The sequence below is a fragment of the Phyllobates terribilis genome, unplaced genomic scaffold, assembly GCF_046119375.1.
Source record: "Phyllobates terribilis strain yellow unplaced genomic scaffold, ASM4611937v1 Scaffold_5__5_contigs__length_657084704, whole genome shotgun sequence".
Classification (NCBI taxonomy): domain Eukaryota; kingdom Metazoa; phylum Chordata; class Amphibia; order Anura; family Dendrobatidae; genus Phyllobates; species Phyllobates terribilis.
The window spans coordinates 375,288,416-375,315,911 of record NW_027362765.1 but is presented as its reverse complement, the minus strand read 5'-3'; the positions used below and the strand labels follow the sequence as shown (position 1 = coordinate 375,315,911).

The window sequence follows — 27,496 nt, the reverse complement described above, 5'->3', positions numbered from 1 at the left end:
AGGCGTAGTACACGGCCAGCTCAGGGACGTGGGCTATCATACCACTAAAGGGGGAGATAGTCAGCAAGGGCAGAGAGAGAACGGTAGGCCTACCCACTCACCCTGACCAGCGGAGCTCGCCTGAATGCCCTCAGACACCCAGGTCCATTCCTACCCTGTACTCCTGGTGGGTCTGTGATAAGATCAGTAAAAGACCCTGGACTGCATTATTAGACTCTGTGTGGTTACTGCTGCGCCTGCACCATCACCCCCAGCATCCTATTACACTGCTCTGAGGCTACACTCCTCCCGTGGGGAGTTGTACTATTCCCTGCTGCACCCCCAACACCGGCCTCAGCGGTCTGCCTTGCAGCGGCGGTCCTCCCTGACCGCAATCCACGGGTGGCGTAGTCGGACATTACCTAAAACATATAAAAGGCTGCCACTGGTCTGACCACCCTGAGCCACGGGACCGGGTCGCCACTACTACTCCCAGCATTGCCCTGAAGCCCGGTCCCGAGTGCCCCACGGCCCAGGGGGTGAGTCATATCTATCTATCTATCTATCTATCTATCTATCTATCTATCATCTATCTATCTATCTATTATCTATCTATTATCTATTATCTATATATTATCGATCTATTATCTATCTATTATCTATATATTATCTATTATCTATATATTATCGATCTATTATCTATCTATTATATATCTATTATCTATCTATTATCTATATATTATCTATTATCTATATATTATCGATCTATTATCTATCTATTATATATCTATTATCTATCTATTATCTATCTATCTACAGTATATATAAAAGCAAGGTATGACATGTATATGTCATATAAAGGCATCTCAAGCTTTTTTTCCCATTTTTTATGGAAAGATTATATGTTATCGTTACAGTGTACAGTTATTTATCTATTGCCAAACAAATATTGTTAACATCATGATAAACTGACCACTAGGTGGCATTGTTCTTAATGATAACATCTCTCCACAGGGAGGTCCTAGTTCTCTAAATGAAATGTGTATTGGGTTCCTGTTCTACTATCCTGTGCTCCCGATCGCCGCCTGCTGGAGTTACATTGATATACATTACATCGCCCAAGCTATTGGATTGGAAAGGGCAGACAGGTGAGTTCCATCAGATATACAGTCAGCGACATCTTAATGGGGAAAAAATATAATAAGTTGGATCATTGTAGTTACAGAATCTATTGAGAAACCATACTGAGATTAGGGTTAGTCATAAGTAGCTGGGTGAACCGCAGACTTGAAGCTAGTCTATCACCTGATATCACAATAAAAGCTTCATTCATTAGTAAATAAAACCTCTCTTAAACCTGATGATGCAGGTTTGCTTACAGCGAGAATCTATGTCAGAATGGCTGTATAATCCTGGTATTAAAATAAATATGTAGCCAGTAGTGTTGAGCGATACCTTCCGATATCGAAAAATATCGGATCGGATTGTATCGGACCGATACCCAAAAAATATTGGATATCGCCGATTCCGATACCGGAAACCAATGCAAGTCAATGGGACAGAAATATCGGAATGAAAATAAACCCTTTCTTTCCTTGTAGGTTAATTCTACATGAAGGAAAACAACTAAGAATAATGTAGAATGTATTGGGGGAGGTGGGGGAGACAATAAAGGCATAGAGGTTTAGCCCAATCAAATGGAATAGCAGGAATTAATATTTTTTTTAAGACGCTCTGAGTTACGGAAATATTGACTATGTTAAGTTTTTTTTATATTTTGTCAGATATTTATGTTTCACTACTTCCATGCTCTTCACCTTCTTTTTTACTTCTCCCACACTTTCTCCTTCATCATCCTCAGCATCAGCATCTTTTTCATCCACTTCTTCTTCACCTTCTTCATCTTCTTCTTCTTCACCTTCTTCGTATTATTCTTTTTTTTTCATTCTTCATATTCTACTTCTTCATATTCTTCTTCTTCATCATATTCTTATTTGTGGCAGGCATTCCTGTAGTTGTTATCTATAAAAGGTTGGACATTACACCTTTCGTTCTGCCCGTCACAAAAGATTTACAACAGGATTTGTCCGCGTTCAGTTTGGCCTGCAGCAGCAGGTCTTTTCCAGGGGCACCACGAGGAGGAACGGACTCACCCCCATACACTGCTTAGTCTTCTTCTGCTTATAATTTAGATAATATCTTTTGCTCTGATTTTTAGTATTATGCTTAATGTTCTTCCACTTTTTGTTCTGCAGCTTCTTGTACTTCTGCTTCTTGGTTTTCTGTCTCTTGTTCTTCTGTATCTTGGTGGTTGTCTTCTTGCTCTTTGTCCTTTTGGTCATCTTCTTCAGGGTCATCTTCTTGGTCTTCTTCGGGGTGGTCTTCAGGGTCCTCGTCTTCAGGGTCCTCATCTTCTTTGGGGTGGTCTTCAGGGTCCTCGTCTTCAGGGTCGTCGTCTTCGGGGTCCTCGTCTTCTTCGGGTTGGTCTTCAGGGTCGTTGTCTTCGGGGTCCTTGTCTTCTTCGGGGTGGTCTTCAGGGTCCTCGTCTTCAGGGTCGTCGTCTTCGGGGTCCTCGTCTTCTTCGGGGTGGTCTTCAGGGTCCTCGTCTACAGGGTCGTTGTCTTCGGGGTCCTCGTCTTCTTCGGGGTGGTCTTCAGAGTCTTCGTCTTCGGGGTCCTCGTCTTCGGGGTCCTCGTCTTCTTCGGGGTGGTCTTCAGGGTCCTCGTCAGGGAGATCCAGAGTGATTACCAAGAACCATTTCAAAAAGCTTGAACTTGGAAATGTAGCAGAAGGTACAAGAAGGCTGAGGAACTACCGAGAACCAGCTGACGGTACTGGAACCCGGATGGGTAGCAGAAGGTACAAGAGCCAATGGAACTACCGAGGACCAGCTGAAGGTACTGGAACTCGGTTACTAAGCAGGAGGTACCTGTGCCAGAAAGCACTACCAAGGACCAGCAGACATTGGTTGAACTTGGATACCGAGAAGGAGGCACCTAAGCCAAAGGCACTGCCGAGAACCAGCTGACGGTACTGGAACCCGGATGGGTAGCAGAAGGTACAAGAGACAATGGAACTACCGAGAACTAGCTGACAGTACTGGAACTCGGTTGCTAAGCAGGAGGTACCTGTGCCAGAAAGCACTACCAAGGACCAGCAGATGTTGTTGGAACTTGGATACCGAGAAGGAGGCACCTAAGCCAAAAGCACTGCCGAGAACCAGCTGATGGTACTGGAACTCGGATGGGTAACAGAAGGTACCCATGAAAAAAAAAGTTGCAAGGCCGCGAGCCGGCCGCAGTTACCGAAACCCACAGTCCTACAGGGGGTGCTTGTCCTATTGGCACTATGGAACCACTATTCATTGCCAGATCCCGCAGCCCACATAGGAGTCACCTAAACTGCAGGCACCATAGAGTCGGCTAACCCGACCGCAACACGACAGGTCAACGCATTGGAGGCAAAGTGTCGTTGACACTACCAGGAAACAGCTGGCGTGCTGGAACCAGGCTGGGCAGGAGGGAGTACCCATGCCAAAGACACTGCCGAGAACCAGCTGACGGTACTGGAACTCGGATGGGTAGCAGAAGGTACAAGAGCCAATGGAACTACCGAGGACCAGCTGACGGTACTTGAACTCGGTTACTAAGCAGGAGATAACTGTGCCAGAAAGCACTAACAAGGACCAGCAGACGTTGGTGGAACTTGGATACCGAGAAGGAGGCACCTAAGCCAAAGGCACTGCCGAGAACCAGCTGACGGTACTGGAACTCGGATGGGTTTCAGAAGGTACCCATGAAAAAAAAAGTTGCAAGGCTGCGGGCCGGCCGCAGTTACTGAAACCCACAGTCCTACAGGGGGTGCTTGTCCTATTGGCACTATGGAATCACCCTTCATTGCCAGATCCCGCAGCCCACATAGGAGTCACCTAAACTGCAGGCACCATAGAGTCGGCTAACCCGACTGCAACACGACAGGACAACGCATTGGAGGCAAAGTGTCGTTGACACTACCCGAAAACAGCTGGCGTGCTGGAACCAGGCTGGGCAGGAGGGAGTACCCGTGCCAAAGACACTGCTGGGAAACAGCTGGCGGTGCTGGAACCCAGGGTAAATACTAAAAATAGAGTGGAGCTAGAGTCCTAATTGGAGCAACTTTAAAATCAGTAGTAGACTAGTAGTGTTAATGTGGACAGAGCAGGAGAAATTGCCGTACGCACAGCAGGGGAACAGCTGAAGTTACTGAACTCCAATAACATGGCAGCAAGTGTTGATTGTGCAGACGGCACTTCTGAGCGCCAACTGGCGGTGTTGGAGCTCAGGGATAATACTGAAAATAGAGGAGCCAGAGGTGTAATTGGAGCAACTTTAAAATCTGTAGTAGTGTGAATGTGGACAGAGCAGGAGAAATTGCCGTACGCACAGCAGGGGCACAGCTGACGTTACTGAACCCCAATAACCCGGCAGCAAGTGTTGACTGTGTCAGACGGCACTTCTGAGCGCCAACTGGCGGTGTTGGAGCTCAGGGATAGTACTGAAAACAGAGGAGCCAGAGGTGTAATTGGAGCAACTTTAAAATCTGTAGTAGTGTGAATGTGGACAGAGCAGGAGAAATTGCCGTACGCACAGCAGGGGAACAGCTGACGTTACTGAACCCCAATAACACGGCAACAAGTGTTGACTGTGCAGACGGCACTTCTGAGCACCAACTGGCGGTGTTGGAGCTCAGGGATAATACTGAAAACAGAGGAGCCAGAGGTGTAATTGGAGCAAGTTTAAAATCTGTAGTAGTGTGAATGTGGACAGAGCAGGAGAAATTGCCGTACGCACAGCAGGGGAACAGCTGATGTTACTGAACCCCAATAACATGGCAGCAAGTGTTGACTGTGCAGACGGCACTTCTGAGCGCCGACTGGCGGTGTTGGAGCTCAGGGATAATACTGAAAACAGAGGAGCCAGAGGTGTAATTGGAGCAACTTTAAAATCTGTAGTAGTGTGAATGTGGACAGAGCAGGAGAAATTGCCGTACGCACAGCTGGGGAACAGCTGACGTTACTGAACCCCAATAACATGGCAGCAAGTGTTGACTGTGCAGACGGCACTTCTGAGCGCCAACTGGCGGTGTTGGAGCTTAGGGATAATGTTGAAAACAGAGGAGCCAGAGGTGTAATTGAAGCAACTTTAAAATCTGTAGTAGTGTGAATGTGGACAGAGCAGGAGAAATTGCCGTACGCACAGCAGGGGAACAGCTGACGTTACTGAACCCCAATAACACGGAAGCAAGTGTTGACTGTGCAGACGGCACTTCTGAGCGCCAACTAGCGGTATTAGAGCCCAGGGTAAATACTAAAAACAGAGGAGCCAGAGGTGTAATTGGAACAAGTTTTAAATTAGTAGTACAGTGGATGTGGACAGAGCAGGAGAATTTGCCGGACACACAGCAGGGGAACAGCTGACGTTACTGAACTCCAATAACATGGCAGCAAGTGTTGATTGTGCAGACGGCACTTCTGAGCGCCAACTGGCGGTGTTGGAGCTCAGGGATAATACTGAAAATAGAGGAGCCAGAGGTGTAATTGGAGCAACTTTAAAATCTGTAGTAGTGTGAATGTGGACAGAGCAGGAGAAATTGCCGTACGCACAGCTGGGGAACAGCTGACGTTACTGAACCCCAATAACCCGGCAGCAAGTGTTGACTGTGTCAGACGGCACTTCTGAGCGCCAACTGGCGGTGTTGGAGCTCAGGGATAATACTGAAAACAGAGGAGCCAGAGGTGTAATTGGAGCAACTTTAAAATCTGTAGTAGTGTGAATGTGGACCGAGCAGGAGAAATTGCCGTACGCACAGCTGGGGAACAGCTGACGTTACTGAACCCCAATAACCCGGCAGCAAGTGTTGACTGTGTCAGACGGCACTTCTGAGCGCCAACTGGCGGTGGTGGAGCTCAGGGATAATACTGAAAACAGAGGAGCCAGAGGTGTAATTGGAGCAACTTTAAAATCTGTAGTAGTGTGAATGTGGACAGAGCAGGAGAAATTGCCGTACGCACAGCAGGGGAACAGCTGACGTTACTGAACCCCAATAACACGGCAACAAGTGTTGACTGTACAGACGGCACTTCTGAGCACCAACTGGCGGTGTTGGAGCTCAGGGATAATACTGAAAACAGAGGAGCCAGAGGTGTAATTGGAGCAAGTTTAAAATCTGTAGTAGTGTGAATGTGGACAGAGCAGGAGAAATTGCCGTACGCACAGCAGGGGAACAGCTGATGTTACTGAACCCCAATAACACGGCAGCAAGTGTTGACTGTGCAGACGGCACTTCTGAGCGCCAACTGGCGGTGTTGGAGCTCAGGGATAATACTGAAAACAGAGGAGCCAGAGGTGTAATTGGAGCAACTTTAAAATCTGTAGTAGTGTGAATGTGGACAGAGCAGGAGAAATTGGCGTACGCACAGCAGGGGAACAGCTGACGTTACTGAACCCCAATAACACGGCAGCAAGTGTTGACTGTGCAGACGGCACTTCTGAGCGCCAAATGGCGGTGTTGGAGCTCAGGGATAATACTGAAAACAGAGGAACCAGAGGTGTAATTGGAGCAACTTTAAAATCTGTAGTAGTGTGAATGTGGACAGAGCAGGAGAAATTGCCGTACGCACAGCAGGGGAACAGCTGACGTTACTGAACCCCAATAACACGGAAGCAAGTGTTGACTGTTCAGACGGCACTTCTGAGCGCCAACTAGCGCTATTAGAGCCCAGGGTAAATACTAAAAACAGAGGAGCCAGAGGTGTAATTGGAACAAGTTTTAAATTAGTAGTACAGTGGATGTGGACAGAGCAGGAGAATTTGCCGGACACACAGCTGGGGATCAGCTGACGTATAAGAAACACTAATTTTATTAAGTGTGGATTAGACTTTAATATGAGCTAATGTGGCCTACACAACTGTAAAGTGGAGTGTTTGGTGAACTTTATTTAGGTTTTTTTTTGTCACAAAAAGACACTGGATGTGCCCAAAGATGTAATACCGATAGTATCACAAACTTTTTGTAGTAGGAAGGTAACCTACAATGCAATAGATGAGGCTACAAAAAATAGGCTAATACTAATCTGGCTGGGGCTGCAGGGCCCAATGCTGCAGAAAGGCTCCTCTATCTACTCCTATATAGTGTGTTTGGAACCAATGTAGCTGGATACGGATGGAACCACCACACTAATAGGAGAAATCAGGAAAAATGATCAATTAGCAAAAAAGGACAATGTATGAGGCAGTGACGCACACTGAGGGCACTACAACCAGACGTGGCTGAAGCACACACTACAGGGTGAGCTGCACTCACACACCAGACCTTGCAGACAGCGGTGAACAGCACAGAGAACTGTGCACTAGAGCTGCAAGGCACAGCGATTTATAAAGTAGCTTGGGTAAAGCAGAATAGAGCAAATAGGTAGCTAAAACTGTCCCTCAGAACAACAGCGTCCTATCCCTAACTGAATTCACAGCAGAGTGAGCTCAAAATGGCGGCGGCGGCTTTTATAGTGCATGATGACATCATTTCAGCAGCCAATCACAGCCATGCCATTAGTTAACATGCCTACATTCCTAACAGGATGTGCCCACACTTCTTAGGATCCTCATTGGCTGAATAAAATGAAACTGACTCATTGCATTATGGGAACTTCCGATTCCGGTATACGATATTCTAAAAGTATCGGAATTAAGTATCGGAATTCCGATACCGCGAATATCGGCCGATACCCGATATTTCAGTATCGGAATGCTCAACACTAGTAGCCAGGTTTCCTCCCCCCATCTCAGAGCAGCATGATGTAAGGACAGAGATTCTGATTCCAGCGATGTGTCACTTATTGAGCTACTTGCTGTAGTTTTAATAAAATTCCATGTTGTATCTGCTGCAGATCTAGCTGTTCTCAAAATGCTGAGCTCTGTAAAGCCTCGCCCACACCACTTTGGGCTGCTTTCTCTGTACACTGTGCATAGGCAGAAAGCTGCCAATCAGTGGTGGGGGCTGGGTTGGACTACCTGAAAGAAGATTTACTAGTCCTCTAGTGATAATCTCCTGATGATAAAACACATATTTTATGAGAACTACAGCAAACAGCCCAGTAAGGGACACATTGCTGCAATCAGGGTCTCTGTCTCTAGATTATGCTGCTGTCAGATTACATAGCAAAAAACTGGTGGCAGATTCTCTTTAAAATGTGCATTTTATGAAGTCCAGATTGAGTCTCATGTATTGAATATCGGCCCACCCTGCCTGTCTGAAAGCTATTCGGTCTCTGCTGACCCAGCCTGACTGTGAAATCTCAGCAGCACCAAGGAGGAGAGGCAGCGGAGAGCTATCAAACAGGCTACGTAAGTAGTTAAACTTTCAAAAAGGATTATACAACCACTCTGGCATGGACTTTCAACAAGTCTAAGAGATCTATTTGATAATGGGTGCAGTTTGTATTATGCAATCTAGTGACACATCCACTTTAATAAGATACACAAAGTTGGAAGCAATACCCAGGTTAGTGGTTCTGGAGGTGTATCTTAAGGTTCTTGGTCCACGCACCCTTGTCACATGTCTGTACTACCAGAAAAGGAGGTATAGGATTGATCTTTATACATTGTATTCTGGCCAGACAAATATGTAACTGCTGCAGGCAATCACTGGCCATAGTGGTGATGTATTGGTTACTGCTGTTTTAAGTAATTAGCTGCAGCGCTACTCCAATGCCCCTTGCAAGAGACGTAGATATGTTGATATGGTACATATGGTGGTGATATGGTGGTAGAGGATGAGGATGCGGAGAAGGAGGAGGACAAGTGCAAATAGACAAAATCAGGAAGCGTATACCCATGTGTGGGTGTGAAGATAAAGGTGCATGGGAATAGAGTTAGACCGCTCAAAAAAAAGACACTGAATTGGAGTTTATGTTACGCTGCTATCATTCGGTGGTGTTGAGAAGTCTGGCCCAATCTAGCCCTTGTTCATTTTTATAAGAGTCAGTCTGTCAGCATTTTCAGTTGACAGGCGGCTGCTCTTATCGGTCATAATTCCACCAGTGGCACTAAAAACCCGCTCTGCTAAAACGTTAGCGGCAGGGCAGGCCAGGACCTCCAAGGCGTACAGAGCGAGCTCATTCCAAGTGTCCAGCTTGGATACCCAATAATTATAAGGCACAGCGGAATCACTGAGGACCTTGGTACAGTCGGCAAGGTACTCCCTCAGCATCTTCCGAAACTTTGCACTCCTTGTGAGAGTACCCCGCGCCTCAGGGCCTGTGCGATGGGAGGGTCTGATAAAACTGTCCCAGAACTTTGACAGTGTTCCCCTGCCTCAGATGGATTGGAGTTGTGTCTCTCTCGCCTGTACTCCTTGGTTGTCCACCGAACTGTGACCTCTGCCGCCAGCGTTTTCGGATGAGAATTTTTTAAATAATTCCGCAACAAGGGCCTTCTGGTACAGCCCCATTTTATTAGGCCTGTCCTGCTAGGGAATAAGAGACAGAAAGTTCTCCTTGTAGCGTGGGTCTAGAAGTGTCACCAACCAAAATTTTGACTACACGAGGGTCACAGGAAAGGCAGCGTCACATAAACTCAGCCATGTGTGCCAGACTGCAAAGAGGCAAGACTTCCATGTCCTCACCAAGAGGACTAACTATGCTCTCCTCCTCATCCTCTTCCTCCTCCTCCCTGTCCTCAGGCCATCCACGCTGAATAGACGGTATGACAGTTGTGCCGGTAGTACCGTCTATAGCGCAGCGTCTTCCTCCTCCTCCTCCTCTTCCTCATTGTCACCCAATCCACGTTGGGATGAGATGAGGCTTGGCTGTGTGTAATCACCCTGTATGGTTCCTTGCTCCATCTCATCGTGCTCCACCTGCAATGCATCCTCTTTGTGAGCACAGAGCATTTCCGAAGACAGAGAAGCGGGATGGTGACGCTAATTATGGCGTCATCACCGCTCACCATCTTGGTGGAGTCCTCAAAGTTTTGGAGGATGGTACAGATGTCTGACATCCATGTCCACTCCTAAGGTTTTAGGTGTTAGTCTGAACTGAATACCAACGGCCATGTTGATGCTGGTAGTCAACAACTGCCCTCTTCTGCTTACAAATCCTTCCCAACATCTGCAGTGCAGAGTTCCAACGCATGGGGGCATTACACACCAGTCGGTGAGCCGAAAGCTGCAAACGCTGCTGAAGCACGGCAAGGGCGGCGAAAGCTGTAGGTGACTTTCTAAAATGGGCACACAGGCGGCGTACTTTGACAAGCAGATCCGACAGATCAAGGTAGGTTTCGAGAAACCCGCTGAACCACGAGGTTAAGCACATGGGCCAGGCATGGTGCGTGTGTGAGCTCAACTCGCCTCAAAGCCACCACCAGGTTCCGGCCATTTTCACACACCACCATGCCTGGCTGTAGGGTCAGCAGTGTCAGCCACAGATCTGCCTTCTCTTTCAGAGGTGTCCACAACTCTTCTGCGTTGTGCGGTTTGTCACCTAAGCATATTAGCTTTAGCACAGCCTGTTGCCGCTTGGCCGAGGCAGTGCTGCAATGCTTCCAGCTTATGACTGATGTGGTCATTTCGGATATGAAGGCTGAAGAGGAGGAGGTGCAGAAGCTGTAGAATGTGGGGGCAACCTTGATTGACCCAGGGCCCGCAATCCTCGGTATCGGGAGGACGTGTTCCGTCCCAAGGTCCGACTGGGTCCCGGCTTCCACTATATTAACCCAGTGTGCTGTCAGCGAGATGTACCGTCCTTGCCCACAAGAACTTGTCCACGTGTCCGAGGTTAGGTGGACTTCCCCGGTAACTGCATTGCTGAGAGCGCGTCTAATGTTGTGGGACACGTGCTCGTGTAATGCGGGTTGGCACACTGGGAGAAATAGTGGCAGCAGGGGACCGAGTACCGAGGGAAAGCCGCCGCCATCAGGTTGCGGAAAGCTTCCGTCTCCATGAGCCTAAAAGACAACATTTCAAGCTCAAGCATTTGTGAAATGTGTGAATTTATTAGTGTGGCCTGTGGGGCATTGGCTGTGTATTTGTGCTTGCATTCCAAGAACTGGGGTAGGGACAACTGAACGCTGCACTGGGACAAGGACATGGACGTGCTTGCTGATGGTGCTAGTTGAGAGTGTTCAACGAGAGGTGCAGGGCGGGAGGCATCTTGGCATGCGCCATGGACAGGGTATTGGTGTGCACGCACAACAACGGGACAAGCAGTGGTGTCACCCACAGACACTGTTGGTGTACCCTGGAGTTTGGCCCACTTAGTCGGGTGCTCTGCTGCCATGTGCCTGATCATGCTGGTGGTGGTCAGGCTGGTAGTTTTGCTACCCCTGCTGATGCTGGCATGGCAGGTGGTGCAAATGGCCTTTTTGAGGTTATTGGCACAGTCTTTAAAAAATAACTAGACTCGGGAAGACCTAACAGTTGTACTGGAAACTTCTGTCGTGTTGGCATTACGAGGAATGCTTTCCCGTCTTCTGTCTGCGGCCATCACACTTCTTCTTCCTGCCTGTTGTGGTGCTACGCCTCCCTCCCCCTGTGTGCTGATGTCCTCGCTCTGTATATCCCCCTGCCAGGTTGGGTCAGTTTCTATATCATCCACCACCTCGTTTTCCACTTCCGCACCCTGGTCCTCTTCCTGACTTTTTGGCAATTGTGTCTCATCATCATCATCATCCACCTCTTGCGACAGTAATTGCACTTTCCCACTGTTGCCTTCATGTGACTGTGGCTGCTCCAATATTTGGGCATCGCTACACGTGTTCTCCTCTTGACTTGCTTGAAGCTGGCCGTGCGAGAGGCCCGAATCTACAAATGGAAAAGTGAACAGCTCTTTGGAGTGTCTAAGTGTGGGATCAGTTGTCTCTGGGCACTCATCATGGTGGGAGGAAGGAGGATCAGGGTGAGGAATATGCAGTCCAGACTCACGGCTTCTGAGACTTGACCATGTGGAGACAGGGTGGTGATGGTGGTGGCTAAGTGACTGGAAACATTATCTGCTATCCAATCAATAACCTTTTCACACTGCTCTGTGTTCAATAGTGGTGTTCTGCGGTCCTCTAGTAAATGGGACAGGAAGGTTGAGCGACAAGATATGGGTGTTTGTTGTGGCACAATTTTAGCTTGCCCTCGGCCTCTGCATGCACCATCACCATCAAGTCCACTTCTCCGTCTGTTGCCACGCACGAGGCCATTTTTAATGGAGGACAATATTTTCCACGTTCACGAGAAATGGCTGATTTTGGAACGCAGTTATATGTCGTATGTCTGACAGAGAACCACAATTTTAAATAGCAGGCCTGTAATTTGCTAATATTATTCTTCACAGACACCTAGTGTGAATAGCTTGACCGACACACCGCAACGGAATGAAAATGGAAGAAATGTCTGATTTTGGAACACTCGTTATGTCTGTGTATAACAATGTATTTCTATGGTCCCTGTATACTGAAGTGAAGAAACATTTTTTTTGTTCCTATAAAAGTTGGAAAAATAATAAAAATAATAAGCCATTATAAAAATTTATTTTTTGTTCTGTGATCCTCCCCAGGTCTCGAACCAATAACCTTAACATTACAGGCAAACACTTAAGTTACTGAGCCACAAGCTCTGATATTGTAATGGGGAGAATTTTGTGTACTTGCTCTAACTCTACAGACAGATTATACTGATAGAAATACACTGCTATGTGCAATGTGCGTATTTGTATTCTAGAGGGAGAATACGAGATTTTTTCATCCTATAAAATTACTAAAAAACGAAAAATATTTGATAATGAAATTTTTTTTAATTTTTAATAAGTTTTTTTAAGAAAAGAACAAACATCAAAAATCAGCAAATAACACTGACATGTAATAATGTAATTAAACTGTAATGCTGAGTCCATGTTCACATGTAGCATAAATGCTGCGATCTTTCTGGTGCTTTTTTTCTGCAGGTGTCCGCACCACACGATGCAATAACAATCTTCACTGATTATTGCGTGTTATTATTGATGCATTTTTTCATGTGTTTTACTTTTATTGAATGCGATTTTGGGGCGGATATGAAGCAAAGTTTTTAACGCTTTTTTAATAGTACAGAAAAGATTTGATTCTGCGCTTAAAATGCGTTTTTTTTTTTTTTCAGAAGAAGCATATAGAGAAAAAATGCCCTAGAACTGCAGAGTTCGGCAGGGCGGAGATTTCATGGAATCACATTCACTGTGCTTCGAAATTTAGACCTTGTTCACATGTAGCATAAATGCTGCGTATTTTCTGCTGCTTTTTTTGCAAAAAAAATCTGCTGTGTTTCACTATCCAAGCAAAGTGGATGTGATTTCATGAAAACTGCGCCCGCTGTGGTCTAAAGATGCTGCTGAACTGTGCGGTTTTGGTGCTTTTTTTCTCTCTCTTGTCTTCTATGTGGAGCCTAAAAAAAAGGCATGTAAAAAACTGTAGTTGCTTTATTAAGTGCAGAACCAAAGCTTTTCTGTACTATAAAAACCACATTAAAAACGCGGCTTCACATCTGCACCAAAAACGCATCAAATAAGGAGGAAAAGATTATTGTGGAGTTTGTTGCAGGTTTGTTGCAGACATTTGTAGAAAACAAAAAACACAGTATTTCTGCGACGTGTGAACACGGCCTTATACAGACAAAAAAAAAAGCCGGATGTCATATAGTGAAGCTATATAAAGATGAGAAAGTTCTGACGGCTCCAATTGTGAAAGCATGAGCAAAAATTAAATCCACAGGTCCCAACTAAAGATGAGCAGGACGCACAGATGACGTCGTGCTGCCCTGGGTGATCAAAAGTCGCCGGGGATGCCGAAAAGTTAGAGATTCGCACTGACCTGGACCATGTGATCAATTGGTAGGAGGATAGGAGTAGTAGTCTCCGCTGCTGTGCTAGATTCAAGAAATCCAGAGGATGTAGTGGGGATTTATTCTCAACAGATGTCGAAGTTGAAGCAACTTCTTCATCAGGAGAACCACAATTGTACAACTCCCACCTAGACCAATTCCTCCAACAGATAAGACCCTATTGCACTTGGTGTTTCCACCCCTTTTTCCTCCTTTAATCATGTGATGTCATATACCTAACTGGAAAAGAGAAGAATTAGCCGGGTAGAAAGTCAAAATGAGCAATTGTAAGTACACAGTGTTAAAATTATATGATGACTGCAATATATTAAGAGGATAAAAACTTTGATGGGAGGAGATACTTTAACTCAGGAGATTGGCGTAACAGCAGCATCGATCATTCCAGAAGAAGTCACTGGTCTGTGTCCTTGTGAAGAGTCTTGAAAAGTCTTAAAAACAGTCCTGAAGCGTCCTGGTGTTATGATTGTTGAACAATGACCTCTCCCACCCACAAGTTGCCATTGTATCTTTCAGCATAATGGACGCAATCTTAAACGTTAATGCTTTTGAATGGGATGATGAAAGCAAGGCGAATGCCCAGAAAGCAGTCATGGAAGTGACTCATCTGGCAATGGCTGAAAGACGGGAGGTTGGTAAAGTATTCCCTTGTTTTATATGGTTAGCAATGCAATCTCCTGACTTCTCATAGTCTTCACCATTCTTCCAGGTTGGATAAGACTCATCTTTAAGTCCTCCAACCGGGACAACCATGTGTAAGATGTAGGAAAACAAATCTCTAATCAATCATTGTTCAATCTATCACTTATTATTAAACTACCTCAATGATTCAATGGGTTACTCCCCTCGCTACCCAAAAAGAAATATTGGGTGTACAGATATATTCAGCCCTTATTTCCTTCCTTCAATCACTTTTCTTCCTTGGCAAAGTCTAGTACATTCTCTTATTTGGTGCCTGCACCCGTAATAAGAAAAGAAAAAGGTTTTGGTACCGTACAGGAACTGCTATGGGCAGCAATATAGCACCCAAGTATGGCAACCTTTTCATGGCTAAACTGGAAAATGACAAACTCTTGGCCTACTTCTGTTGCATTGATGACTAGTGTTGAGCGATACCTTCCGATATCAGGAAATATCGTATCGGATTGGATCGGGCCGATACCCAAAAAGTATCGGATATCGCCGATTCCGATACCGGAAACCAATGCAAGTCAATGGGACACAAATATCGGAATGAAAATAAACCCTTTCTTTCCTTGTAGGTTAATTCTACATGAAGTAAAACAACTAAGAATAATGTAGAATGACATGAAAAGCCGGCAATTCATCAGCGGCATTCACCGGTACCCGACAATTTACAACAGAAAGAATAGAGCTTCACACATAGATTAGATAGATAGAAACATGTCAGTCACATATATATGAAGTACAGTGACAGTGTTGCTTACTGTACTTGTCATTTAGTGTAAAGGATTTATTAAAAAAAATATTAGTGTTTTCGTGCACCGTCTCTTTAAAAAAGCCGGCCGGCAATTCAGCATCTGTACCCGACAATTTATAACAGACAGAATAGAGCTTCACACATAGATTAGATAGATAGAAACATGTCAGTCACATATATAAGAAGTACAGTGACAGTGTTGCTTACAGAACTTGTCATTTAGTGTAAAGGATTTATTTAAAAAAATAATAGTGTTTTCATGCACCGTCTCTTTAAGAAAGCCGGCCGGCAATTCAGCATCTGTACCCGACAATTTAGAATAGAAGGAATAGAGAATCACACATAGATTAGATAGATAGAAACATGTCAGTCACATATATATGAAGTACAGTGACAGTGTTGATTACTGTACTTGTCATTTAGTGTTAAAATAAAGGATTTATTTAAAAAAAAATTGGCGTGGGGTTCCCCTTAATTTTAGGCTCTAGCGGAGGTTAAGCAGACAGCTGGGGCAAATGTTTGAAGCCTGGGAAGGAGGTAATACCCACGGAGCTTCCCAGGCTACTAATATCAGCCCCCAGCTGAATACCTAGCCTTTACTAGCTATTAAAATGGGGGACCCCCCCAAAAAAATGACGTGGGGTCCCCCCTAATTTAATAGCTAGCACAGGCTAGGCAGACAGCTGGGGGCTGATATTAATAGCCCAGGAAGGGAGCCATGAATATTGGCCCCCTCCCAGGCTAGAAACACCAGCCGTCAGCCGCCCCAGAAATGGCGCATCCATAGGATGCGCCAATTCTGGCACTTAGCCTCGCTCTTCCACGCTGCCCTGGTGCGGTGGCAGGGGGTAATAGGGTTGGGGTTGATGTCAGCTTATAATGCCAGCTGACATCAAGCCCAGGTTAGTAATGGAGAGGCGTCTATAAGACACCCCTATTACTAACCCCATAGTCAAAGTTAAAAGAAAACACAAACACCCAGAATAAAGTCCTTTAATTGAAATAAAGACACAATTCTTTATTGTTCTAAATTAAACCATACTTACCATCACGCCCATTCCAGCTGAAGCCAACGATCTCCTGCAATAAAAGAAAAATAATAAAGCAACCTCATCCTTACCTTTCGATGGTTCCCAGGACAGCTCCAGCTCTGCTACATCGAGATGACAGGCTGGACCGCAGCAGAAAGCTGCCATCCAGCCTGTCATCCCGCAGACACTGAGAAGCGCAGGCATGCTTGCGCTCCTCAGTGTCTCTCTGTGACGTCATCCAGATGAGCCGAGTTCATGTCCAATGAACTCAGCTCACCTCATGCACGTCACTGACAGCGTGGGAAAATTCTCCTGCACTCAGCGCTTCAGCGTGAGAATTCTCCCACGCTGTCAGTGACATACATGAGGTGAGGTCATGTCCAATGAACTCAGCTCACCTCATGCACGTCACTGACAGCGTGGGAAAATTCTCACGCTGAAGTGCTGAGTGCAGGAGAATTTTCCCACGCTGTCAGTGACGTACATGAAGTGAGCGGAGTTCATTGGACATGACCTCGGCTCATCTGGATGCCGTCACAGCCAGACACTGAGGAGTGGAAGTATGCCTGCGCTTCTCAGTGTCTGCGGGATGACAGGATGGATGGCAGCGTTCTGCTGCGGTCCAGCCTGTCATCTCGATGTAGCAGAGCTGAAGCTGTCGTGGGAGCCATGGAAAGGTAAGGATGAGGTTGCTTTATTATTTTACTTTTATTGCAGGAGATCGTTGGCTTCAGCTGGAATGGGCGTGGTGGTAAGTATGGTTTAATTTAGAACAATAAAGAATTGTGTGTTTATTTCAATTAAAGGACTTTTTTCTGGGTGTTGTGTTTTTTTAAATACTTTACTAGAAATTCATGGTGGTCATGTCTAATATTGGCGTGACCCCATGAATTTTGGGCTTAGGGCCAGCTGATAATGCCAAGCTGGCCTTAACCCCTTTATTACCCAGTGAGCCACCGCACCAGGGCCCTGGATGAGTTGGGTACAGCGCCAGAAGATGGCGCTTCTATGAACGCGCCATTTTCTGGGGCGGCTGCGGACTGCAATTTGCAGCGGGGGTGGCCCAGAAAGCTTGGGTCTCCCTGCGCTGCGGATTCCAGCCCCCAGCTGCCTAGTTGTATCTGGCTGGGCACAAAAATAGGGCGAAGCCCCACGCATTTTTTTTTAAAATTATTTCATGAAATTCATGGAATAATTAAGAAAAAAAGGGCTTCCCTATATTGTTGTGTCCAACCAGGTACAAATAGGCAGCTGGTGGTTGGGGGCAGCCCATTCCTGCCTGCTGTACCTGGCTGGACACAAATATAGTGCGAAGCCCCACGTCAATTTTTTTTTAATTATTTCATGAAATAATTTTTTTAAAAAAGGGCTTCCCTATATTGTTGTGTCCGGCCAGGTACAAATAGGCAGCTGGTGGTTGGGGGCAGCCTGTTCCTGCCTGCTGTACCTGGCTGGACACAAATATAGGGCGAAGCCCCACGTCAATTTTTTTTAAAATAAGTCCTTTATTTTAACACTAAATGACATTTGAGGAGTTAATAAAGATGCAGTCCCTAAATTATTATTTATTTTTTAATTAATTTTTCCCAAAACTTTTGACGTGGGCTTCGCCATATTTTTGTATGCCAGCCAGGTACAGCATCCAGCTTCTATGAACGCGCCATTTTCCGGGGTGGCTGCGCACTGCAATTTTCAGCGGGGGGAGGGGGGGGGCAGAAAGCTTGGGCCTCCCTGCGCTGCAGATTCCATCCCCCAGCTGCCTAGTTGTACCTGGCTGGACACAAAAATAGGGAGAAGCTTCACGTATTTTTTTTTTTTAATTATTTCATGAAATTCATGAAATAATTAAGAAAAAAAGGGCTTCCCTATATTGTTGTGTCCAACCAGGTACAAATAGGCAGCTGGTGGTTGGGGGCAGCCCGTTCCTGCCTGCTGTACCTGGCTGGACACAAATATAGTGCGAAGCCCCACGTCAATTTTTTTTAAATCATTTCAGGAAATTCATGAAATAATTTAAAAAAATTGATGTGGGGCTTCGCCCTATATTTGTGTCCAGTCAGGTACAGCAGGCAGGAACGGGCTGCCCCCAACCACCAGCAGCCTATTTGTACCTAGCCGGACACAACAATATAGGGAAGCCCTTTTTTTCTGAATTATTCCATGAATTTCATGAATTTAAAAAAAAAAAAACGTGGAGCTTCGCCCTATTTTTGTGTCCAGCCAGGTACAACTAGGCAGCTGGGGGCTGGAATCTGCAGCGCAGGGAGGCCCAAGCTTTCTGGGCCCCACCCGCTGCAAATTGCAGTCCGCAGCCGCCCCGGAAAATGGCGCGTTCATAGAAGCGCCATCTTCTGGCGCTGTACCCAACTCATCCAGGGCCCTGGTGCGGTGGCTCACTGGGTAATAAAGGGGTTAAGGCCAGCTTGGCATTATCAGCTGGCCCTAAGCCCGAAATTCATGGGGTCACGCCAATATTAGACATGACCACCATGAATTTCTAGTAAAGTATTTAAAAAAAACACAAACACCCAGAAAAAAGTCCTTTAATTGAAATAAACACACAATTCTTTATTGTTCTAAATTAAACCATACTTACCATCACGCCCATTCCAGCTGAAGCCAACGATCTCCTGCAATAAAAGAAAAATAATAAAGCAACCTCATCCTTACCTTTCCATGGCTCCCACGACGGCTCCAGCTCTGCTACATCGAGATGACAGGCTGGACCGCAGCAGAACGCTGCCATCCAGCCTGTCATCCCGCAGACACTGAGAAGCGCAGGCATACTTCCACTCCTCAGTGTCTGGCTGTGACGGCATCCAGATGAGCCGACAATGAACTCGGCTCACCTCATGTACGTCACTGACAGCGTGGGAGAATTCTCCTGCACTCAGCGCTTCAGCGTGAGAATTTTCCCACGCTGTCAGTGACGTGCATGAGGTGAGGTCATGTCCCATGAACTCGGCGCACCTCATGCACGTCACTGACAGCGTGGGAGAATTCTCACGCTGAAGCGCTGAGTGCAGGAGAATTTTCCCACGCTGTCAGTGACGTGCATGAGGTGAGCTGAGTTCATTGGACATGACCTCGGCTCATCTGGATGACGTCACAGAAAGACACTGAGGAGCGCAAGCATGCCTGCGCTTCTCAGTGTCCGCGGGATGACAGGCTGGATGGCAGCGTTCTGCTGCGGTCCAGCCTGTCATCTCGATGTAGCAGAGCTGAAGCTGTCCTGGGAACCATGGAAAGGTAAGGATGAGGTTGCTTTATTATTTTACTTTTATTGCAGGAGATCGTTGGCTTCAGCTGGAATGGGTGTGGCGGTAAGTATGGTTTAATTTAGAACAATAAAGAATTGTGTCTTTATTTCAATTAAAGGACTTTTTTCTGGGTGTTTGTGTTTTTTTTAAATACTTTACTAGAAATTCATGGCGGTCATGTCTAATATTGGCGTGACCCCATGAATTTCGGGCTTAGGGCCAGCGGATAATGCCAAGCTGGCCTTAACCCCTTTATTACCCAGTGAGCCACCGCACCAGGGCCCTGGATGAGTTGGGTACAGCGCCAGAAGATGGCGCTTCTATGAACGCGCCATTTTCCGGGGCGGCTGCGGACTGCAATTTGCAGCGGGTGGGACCCAGAAAGCTTGGGTCTCCCTGCGCTGCAGATTCCAGCCCCCAGCTGCCTAGTTGTACCTGGCTGGACACAAAAATAGGGCGAAGCGCCACACATTTTTTTTTTTAATTATTTCATGAAATTCATGGAATAATTAAGAAAAAAAGGGCTTCCCTATATTGTTGTGTCCGGCTAGGTACAAATAGGCAGCTGGTGGTTGGGGGCAGCCCGTTCCTGCCTGCTGTACCTGGCTGGACACAATTATAGGGCGAAGCCCCACATAATTTTTTTTTAATTATTTCATGAATTTCCTGAAATAATTAAAAAAAAATTGACGTGGGGCTTCACACTATATTTGTGTCCAGCCAGGTACAGCAGGCAGGAACGGGCTGCCCCCAACCACCAGCTGCCTATTTGTACCTAGCCGGACACAACAATATAGGGAAGCCCTTTTTTTCTTAATTATTCCATGAATTTCATGAAATAATTAAAAAAAAAAAAACGTGGAGCTTCTCCCTATTTTTGTGTCCAGCCAGGTACAACTAGGCAGCTGGGGGATGGAATCTGCAGCGCAGGGAGGCCCAAGCTTTTTGCCCTCCCCCCCCCGCTGAAAATTGCAGTCCGCGGCCGCCCCGGAAAATGGCGCGTTCATAGAAGCTGGATGCTGTACCTGGCTGGCATACAAAAATATGGCGAAGCCCACGTCAAAAGTTTTGGGAAAAATTTATTAAAAAATAAATAATAATTTAGGGACTGCATCTTTATTAAGTCCTCAAATGTCATTTAGTGTTAAAATAAAGGATTTATTTAAAAAAAAAATGGCGTGGGATCCCCCATAATTTTAGTCTCTAGCGGAGGTTAAGCAGACGGCTGGGGCAGATGTTTGAAGCCTGGGAAGGGGGTAAAACCCACGGAGCTTCCCAGGCTACTAATATCAGCCCCCAGCTGAATACCTAGCCTTTACTAGCTATTAAAATGGGGGACCCCCCAAAAAAAAATGACGTGGGGTCCCCTCTATTTTAATAGCTAGCAAAGGCTAGGCAGACAGCTGGGGGCTGATATTAATAGCTCAGGAAGGGTGCCATGAATATTGGCCCCCTCCCAGGCTAGAAACACCAGCCGTCAGCCGCCCCAGAAATGGCGCATCCATAGGATGCGCCAATTCTGGCACTTAGCCTCGCTCTTCCACGCTGCCCTGGTGCGGTGGCAGGGGGTAATAGTGGTGGGGTTCATGTCAGCGCCAGCTGCCATGAAGCCCAGGTTAGTAATGATGGCCGTCTATATGACACCCCCATTACTAACCTACAAAGTGTTAAAAAGAAAAAACACACTACACCCAGAAAAAAATAATTTATTTGAAATAAAACACCATTTTATTTAATTCTTAGTTTACTAAAAAAAAAATAGTTACCTGTCCACGTTCCTGCGCTGATCTCCCATGCACAGCTGTCACATCTGGAGATGGTGACAGCTGTGCATGGCTGCTGTAAGCTCACGCTGCCGGGAACACGTCCGCTCCCGGCAGCGGGAGCCACTGACTGAGGTCACCGGAGTGCATTCAGGCAGCGCAGCTCCGGAGACCTCCTTTACGGCAGTGCTGTACCGTGGGAATTTCTCACGATACAGCAGTGCCGTAAAGGAGCTAACCGGAGCAGCGCTGCCTGAACTCCGGTGAACCCTTACGGCCCCGTCATTCTAGCGGCGGCAGCGGTTCAGAGCGGTCACATTCTATGTGGCTGCTCTGAACTGGAGATCTTCGTGGGACACTCGTGGACTACTACGGAGGGGTAAGGATAAGGTTGTGGTTTATTATTTTATATTTTATTACAGGAGATCGATGGCTTCGGGGAATTAGGTGTCTAGGTGAGTATAGGTGTAGTTTTTTATTTTTTACTTTATTTTAGGTGGCGATCGGCGGGGACAGGTAATGTATGAACTAATTTCTTTTAGGTAACCACTGGCCACCAATGACATGTATTTAAAATTTATTGGGGACACAGTAGGGCAATTTAAATAGCAGGATCAGGCTGATGGGAACTACTGCTCCCATCGAGCTGATCCTGCTGGCAGGAGTGGACGGGGGACAGACATAGGCCGATGGGAGTAGTAGTGTCACATCGGCCTATGTCTGCCCGCACACACACCCGCACACACACCCGCACACACACACCCGCACACACACACCCGCACACACACACCCGCACACACACACCCCGCACACACACACCCCGCACACACACCCGCACACACACCCCGCACACACACACACCCCGCACACACTAATCATGACGGGTCTGGGAGGTGAGGCTGACCTGTGCGGCCGTGGGAAAGTTCATGTGAGTTCATGCAGTCAAGCATGAACTCACATGAACCCTCTGAGGGCACCGCGGCTACTTCAAATGAACAGCTGATCGGCATCACCTGATACCTCAGCTGTTCATTTGAAATAACCGGCGGGAAAGCGCAGCACAGAACGGGAAAGCCGGCGGTGAAGTCTTTTCACTGCCGGCTTCCCCGCCCGGGTCCTTCGCTCCTTGGTGCTGCGCTCCCCGCCCGGTCCTAATTTACGATTGGGATTGGAGGTGGCGAGGGGAGCGGAGGATCGGGGTGGGAGGCTGCGGGGAAGCAGTATGGGGCTGCGTGATTGTTTAAAAGCCGGCGGCTTTTTACCGCGCGCCGGCTTTTAAACAATCAGGAGAATTCTCCCACGCTGGGATGGCATTCTGATGACAAGCTGGATCGCAGCTGAGCGCTGCCATCCAGCTTGTCATCCTTCAGAGACACTGCAGAGCGCAGGCATTATGGGAACTTCCGATTCCGGTATTCGATATTATAAAAGTATCGGAATTAAGTATCGGAATTCCGATACAGTGAATATCGGCCGATACCCGATATTTCAGTATCGGAATGCTCAACACTATTGATGACTTCTTAAAAATCTGGACTGTCTAAACAAGAACTTATAAAAAAGGTGCCTGTAATAAAACATCAAACCAGTCTCTTTTTCATCTGCTTGCCCACTCCATTCTGGAGAAGCTCGATGACATCTTCTCAGTCTCTCCTACAGAAGGGGCAGCGTAAGACGGTGCAGGTTTAACAGTCGTGACACTCTACACCAGGTTATATGCCTGTGATGAGGATGTGGTCTATAACTTGGAGAATAACAGAAGAAATGAGAGAGGAGGTTTCCAAGGAGAGGGGAAGCACTGGAGAAGTATTGATTGATGGTTGAGGAAGGAGAAGATTGTCATGGGCAGAGCCAATGATTCTTTAGGGATTATATCAGAAAAAAAAATAATTTTATAAAAATGGAGCATAGAGATGAGCGAATCATCTGAATTTGAATTTGCTTTGAATTTCACAAAAAAATTAAGATTAACCGACACAATTTTTTTTGCGATTCCATTTGCTTGATTCCTTTCAGAGCTGTAAAGGAAATTATTTATTTTTTAAAAAGTTATTCTCACCTTGTCCCTCACCTTCTGGTTACACAGCTTCCCCCCCTATCTTATACTAGCTCGCTTCCTCCCTACGACTCCAGTTTTCTCTTCTGTCTTAAGGCTTCAATCCTTGGCACCTCCAGTGCTGACTGGTCTTCTAGTAATGTCGTGTCAACGCATGTCATGATTTCATGCAAGGCCTACTAAGCATTGGAGGTCCCAAAGAGTGAAGACAGAAGATAAGACTGAAATCAAAGGAAGGAAGCCACTGGCGGACTGGGCAGGGAGCTTCAACACCAAGACAAGTGAAGGGCGAGATGAGTATAATGTTTAGGTTTTTGGTGGGGGTGGATGGCTTTCGAAAAATCATCTAAGAATAATAAATGGCTTTTGCCAGCAATTGAATTTGCATAAATTCACTGCAAATTGAATTTCTCTATCAAACTCAAGTGAATTTGGCAAATGGAATTTCAGCAAATTCGCTCATCCCTATTGGAGCAGAATTTTCTAGGCTTTGTAGAAAAAAGTGAAGAATTTGAATTGGAGGGAATCACGTGGAGGGAATCACAATGAGAGTTGGAGAATGAGCGATCATTCAGCGGTCACCTCTCTCCAAAATGCCCAATTTTTTTTTCTGTAACACATGCTTTGGTGGAAGACTTACGCAAGATATTTGCTTTACAAAGTCTGGCTTAGATTACTTTTTTCCTAAGTGCATAGCTAGCTTACTCTAGTCATTATAAGCATCAAGCTAAAATGTTATTGGTACTTTACTGTATGAGTAAAGAACAGAGATATAATTGGTGACCTTACCCAAAAATGTGATATACAGATTTGTGTGCTCTAGATTGGGTTGTCCACTAATGGACCTAAGGGGTAACTGGTATGATACCTCATAATAATGTCAGAATTTAGGTATAACAAACATCTTGTCCCCTGGTTGACCATGCATCTTCTCAACTGGTTGACCATGCATCTTGTCCACTTTTTGACCATGCCTCTTCTCCTCTGGTTGACCATGCATCATGTCCACTGGTTGAAGATGAGTCTTGTCCATTGGTTGGTGAGGCACCTTGACCCATGGATGACCATGCATCTTGTCCACTATTGATCATGCATCTTGTCCATTTTTGACCATGCTTCTTGTCCCCTGGTTGACTACACATAATTTCCACTAGTAAAAATACATCTTTGCCACTTGTTGACCATTTATCTTGTCCATTGGTTGACCATGCATTAATTTTCTTATGTTGTCTTTGTGAAATTATTTTTGCTGAACTTTTACATAATTGTGCCACTTTGGGGACCAGAGATCTTGCGTTGAATACTATTAGTAAGAATCTGTGAGTATATACTTATACTTTCTGTGTATTTTGTTGTTTGACAGGGGAATAGAGTAAATGAGACACTTTTATTACCGACCATCTCTCTACCTCCTCCTTACCACTGTGAAGAGGATTCCTCAGAGTCCTAGAAAATGAGATGGACAACCTAGTAGAAGTCCAACTACCTACAAACTACAAAGAATTCTTTAAAGAAGTTACGTAATTTTCCTTTTTTTTAAAATCTGGAATCTAAAGTCACCTGTATGGAGAAGAAAGGATACAGCTTGGACTATGCAACTTTTGATGGACTTCTAGATGCTTTTTTATTGCAGTGTCTCTAACCTTTGGCTCATCAACCTTTAGGGCATAATTGCTGGAGACATGAGCCACTGCTGGGAGACGACTGTTTTATGATATAGAGGAAAGACGACAATGCCCTGTTGTTGGACAGAAGTATAATATTGGTCCATGTATCATGTAAGGAAGGCACTACTATATCTTTGTGATTGGTGGAAATCCTACCCCATAAAATATAATTCAAAGTTTTGAGCAAAACGTACGTGTTGTCTGACTGGAATTTCCCATTATCTGAATGGGTACCTGATACTATTCTATAATGCTATACAAGAAGGTGCATTAAATTTCCATACAGATGTACTGCTTTGATTGACTTTATTACAAGTCTTTGTATCTTCAAATGAATTTACCCTAAAATGGCAACACTCCATCCTCCAACTCAAGATTGGAAAGTGCAAAGATAGAGTAACAAAAAGCTTCCCCCTATGTTAAGGAAAAGGGCTGTGTCAGGTATAACTTCCCCTTCTTTAGTTACCTTCCTGCTTGCTACCTCTGCTGTCTTCCTTATACACACCCCCTAGTAAGCGGCTCTCCTCCTTCTGCTCTCCACAACAATCAACTAACTTCCATCCTGGAAATAACTTCCTTTTACTTCCTAAAAACTTCTCCAAACTACAAGACGTGGCTTACAATGAACTCTCTCTGTGCCCTGCATCTACACCTTACATCTGTTACCTTCACTTTCTCCAACAAAAGTGCTTTAGGATACATTAATATATTTCTGCAGAACTTAATAATACTGTCAACCATTGCATGAAACATAATATATAGGAAGAGCATCACTATAACAGATTAGTCACAACTAGGGCTGCCAACAGGAATTTCAGGGTCCCATACTGACAAAATTTTCGGGCCCCCTTGAGACTCCAACCAGGCTCCACCCCAGCTCCACCTCCACCTTTCGAACCTTCCAAAGTCCCACCACCCACTCTTGGAAAAACTCCACTTCTGCACCCTGTCCTCACATTACCAGTTCCCAGTGAACACCATATCACATACATAGCTGCAGCTTTTGTTTTGGCTAAAAGATTTTTTAAGCTTGCCACCACGACAAGTTAGACATTTTTGGCTGGGCCCCACTCTACTCTAAAAACCTCTTAAAATATCCAACTCTCTTTTTAGGTATATTTTTCGTTAAACCCTTTACCCCTGGAGTTAGTTTGCATGGTAATGACCAGGCCATTTGTTACATTTCTGATTAGTCTCAATTTATGAGGTAATAACTCTGGAACGCTTCAACGGATCCCCCTGATTCTGTGGTAAAATTTATTTGATATGACTGGCATTTATTTGTGAAAAAATCGTAAATTTGGTGAAAATTTTGCAATTTACAAACCTTGAATTTTCATGCCCTTAAATCAGAGAGATATGTCACACAAAATACTTAATAAATAACATTTCCCACATGTCTACTTTACATCAACACAATTTTGGAACCCACATTTTTTTTGTTAGGAAGTTATAAGGGTTAAAAGTTGACCAGCGATTTCTCATTTTTCCAACAAAATTTACAAAAAAAATGTTTTAAGGACCACATCACATTTGAAGTGACTTCGAGGGGCCTTTATGACAGAAAATACCCAAAAGTGACACCATTTTAAAAACTGCACCCCTCAAGGTGCTAAAAACCACATTTAAAAAAGTTTATTAACCCTTCAGGTGTTTCACAGGAATTTTTGGAATGTGGAAGAAAACAATGAACATTTAACGTTTTTGCGCAAAAATGTTATTTTAGAATTTTTTCTTTATTTTTGTAAGATTAACATGAAAAAAATGGACCCCAAAATGTTGTGAAATTCCTCCTGAGCACCTTGATACCCCATGTGGGGGAAAACCACTGTTTGGGTGCATGGCAGGGCTCGGAAGGGAAGGAGCGCCATTTGACTTTTTGAATGTAAAATTTGCTTGAATAATTAGCGAACACCATGTCGTGTTTGGGGAGCCCCTGATGTGCCTAGACAGTGGAAACCCTACAAGTGACACCATTTTAGAAACTTGACCCCTTAAGGAACTTATTTAGATATGTGGTGAGCACTTTGAACCCCCAAGTGTTTCACAAAAGTTTATGACGTAAAGCTGAGAAAATAAATAAATCACTTTTTTAAAAAAAAAAATTATATTTTTAGCTACATTTTTTTTATTTTCACAAGGGTAACAGGAGAAATTGGACCCCAAAAGTTGTTGTGCAATTTCTCCTGAGCACGCAGATACCCCATATGTGGTCAAAATATAGTTCTGAAGCACAGTGCAAAGCTCAGAAGGGCTAGTTTGGCGGTGCCATGTCACATTGGCAGAGCCCCTAAGGTGCCAGAGCAGCAAAACCCCCTATAAGAGACCCCATTTTACAAACTACACACCACATGTACCTCACAGAATTTTACACTATTGGGAGTACCAGAGACACATACACACATAGACACA

The 27,496-nt window shown here is 45.4% G+C and overlaps 1 protein-coding gene across 2 annotated transcripts in view; it reads left to right on the top strand.

The window, feature by feature from the left end:
* LOC141273233 (putative DBH-like monooxygenase protein 2) overlaps positions 1 to 25,489 on the top strand; it is a 90,056-nt gene extending 64,567 nt beyond the window's left edge. Inside the window, exons 11-13 of one of the 2 annotated variants that reach the window (XM_073684803.1) lie at positions 994 to 1,127; positions 14,383 to 14,497; positions 24,781 to 25,489. In XM_073684803.1, the coding sequence (XP_073540904.1) occupies positions 994 to 1,127; positions 14,383 to 14,497; positions 24,781 to 24,867 (336 nt within the window). In that variant the 3' untranslated portion in view covers positions 24,868 to 25,489. Of the gene's footprint in view, positions 1 to 993; positions 1,128 to 12,331; positions 12,455 to 14,382; positions 14,498 to 24,780 lie in introns of those variants that run through there. The other variant, XM_073684805.1, reaches the window with a different exon arrangement.
* The last annotated feature ends 2,007 nt before the right edge of the window (positions 25,490 to 27,496 follow it).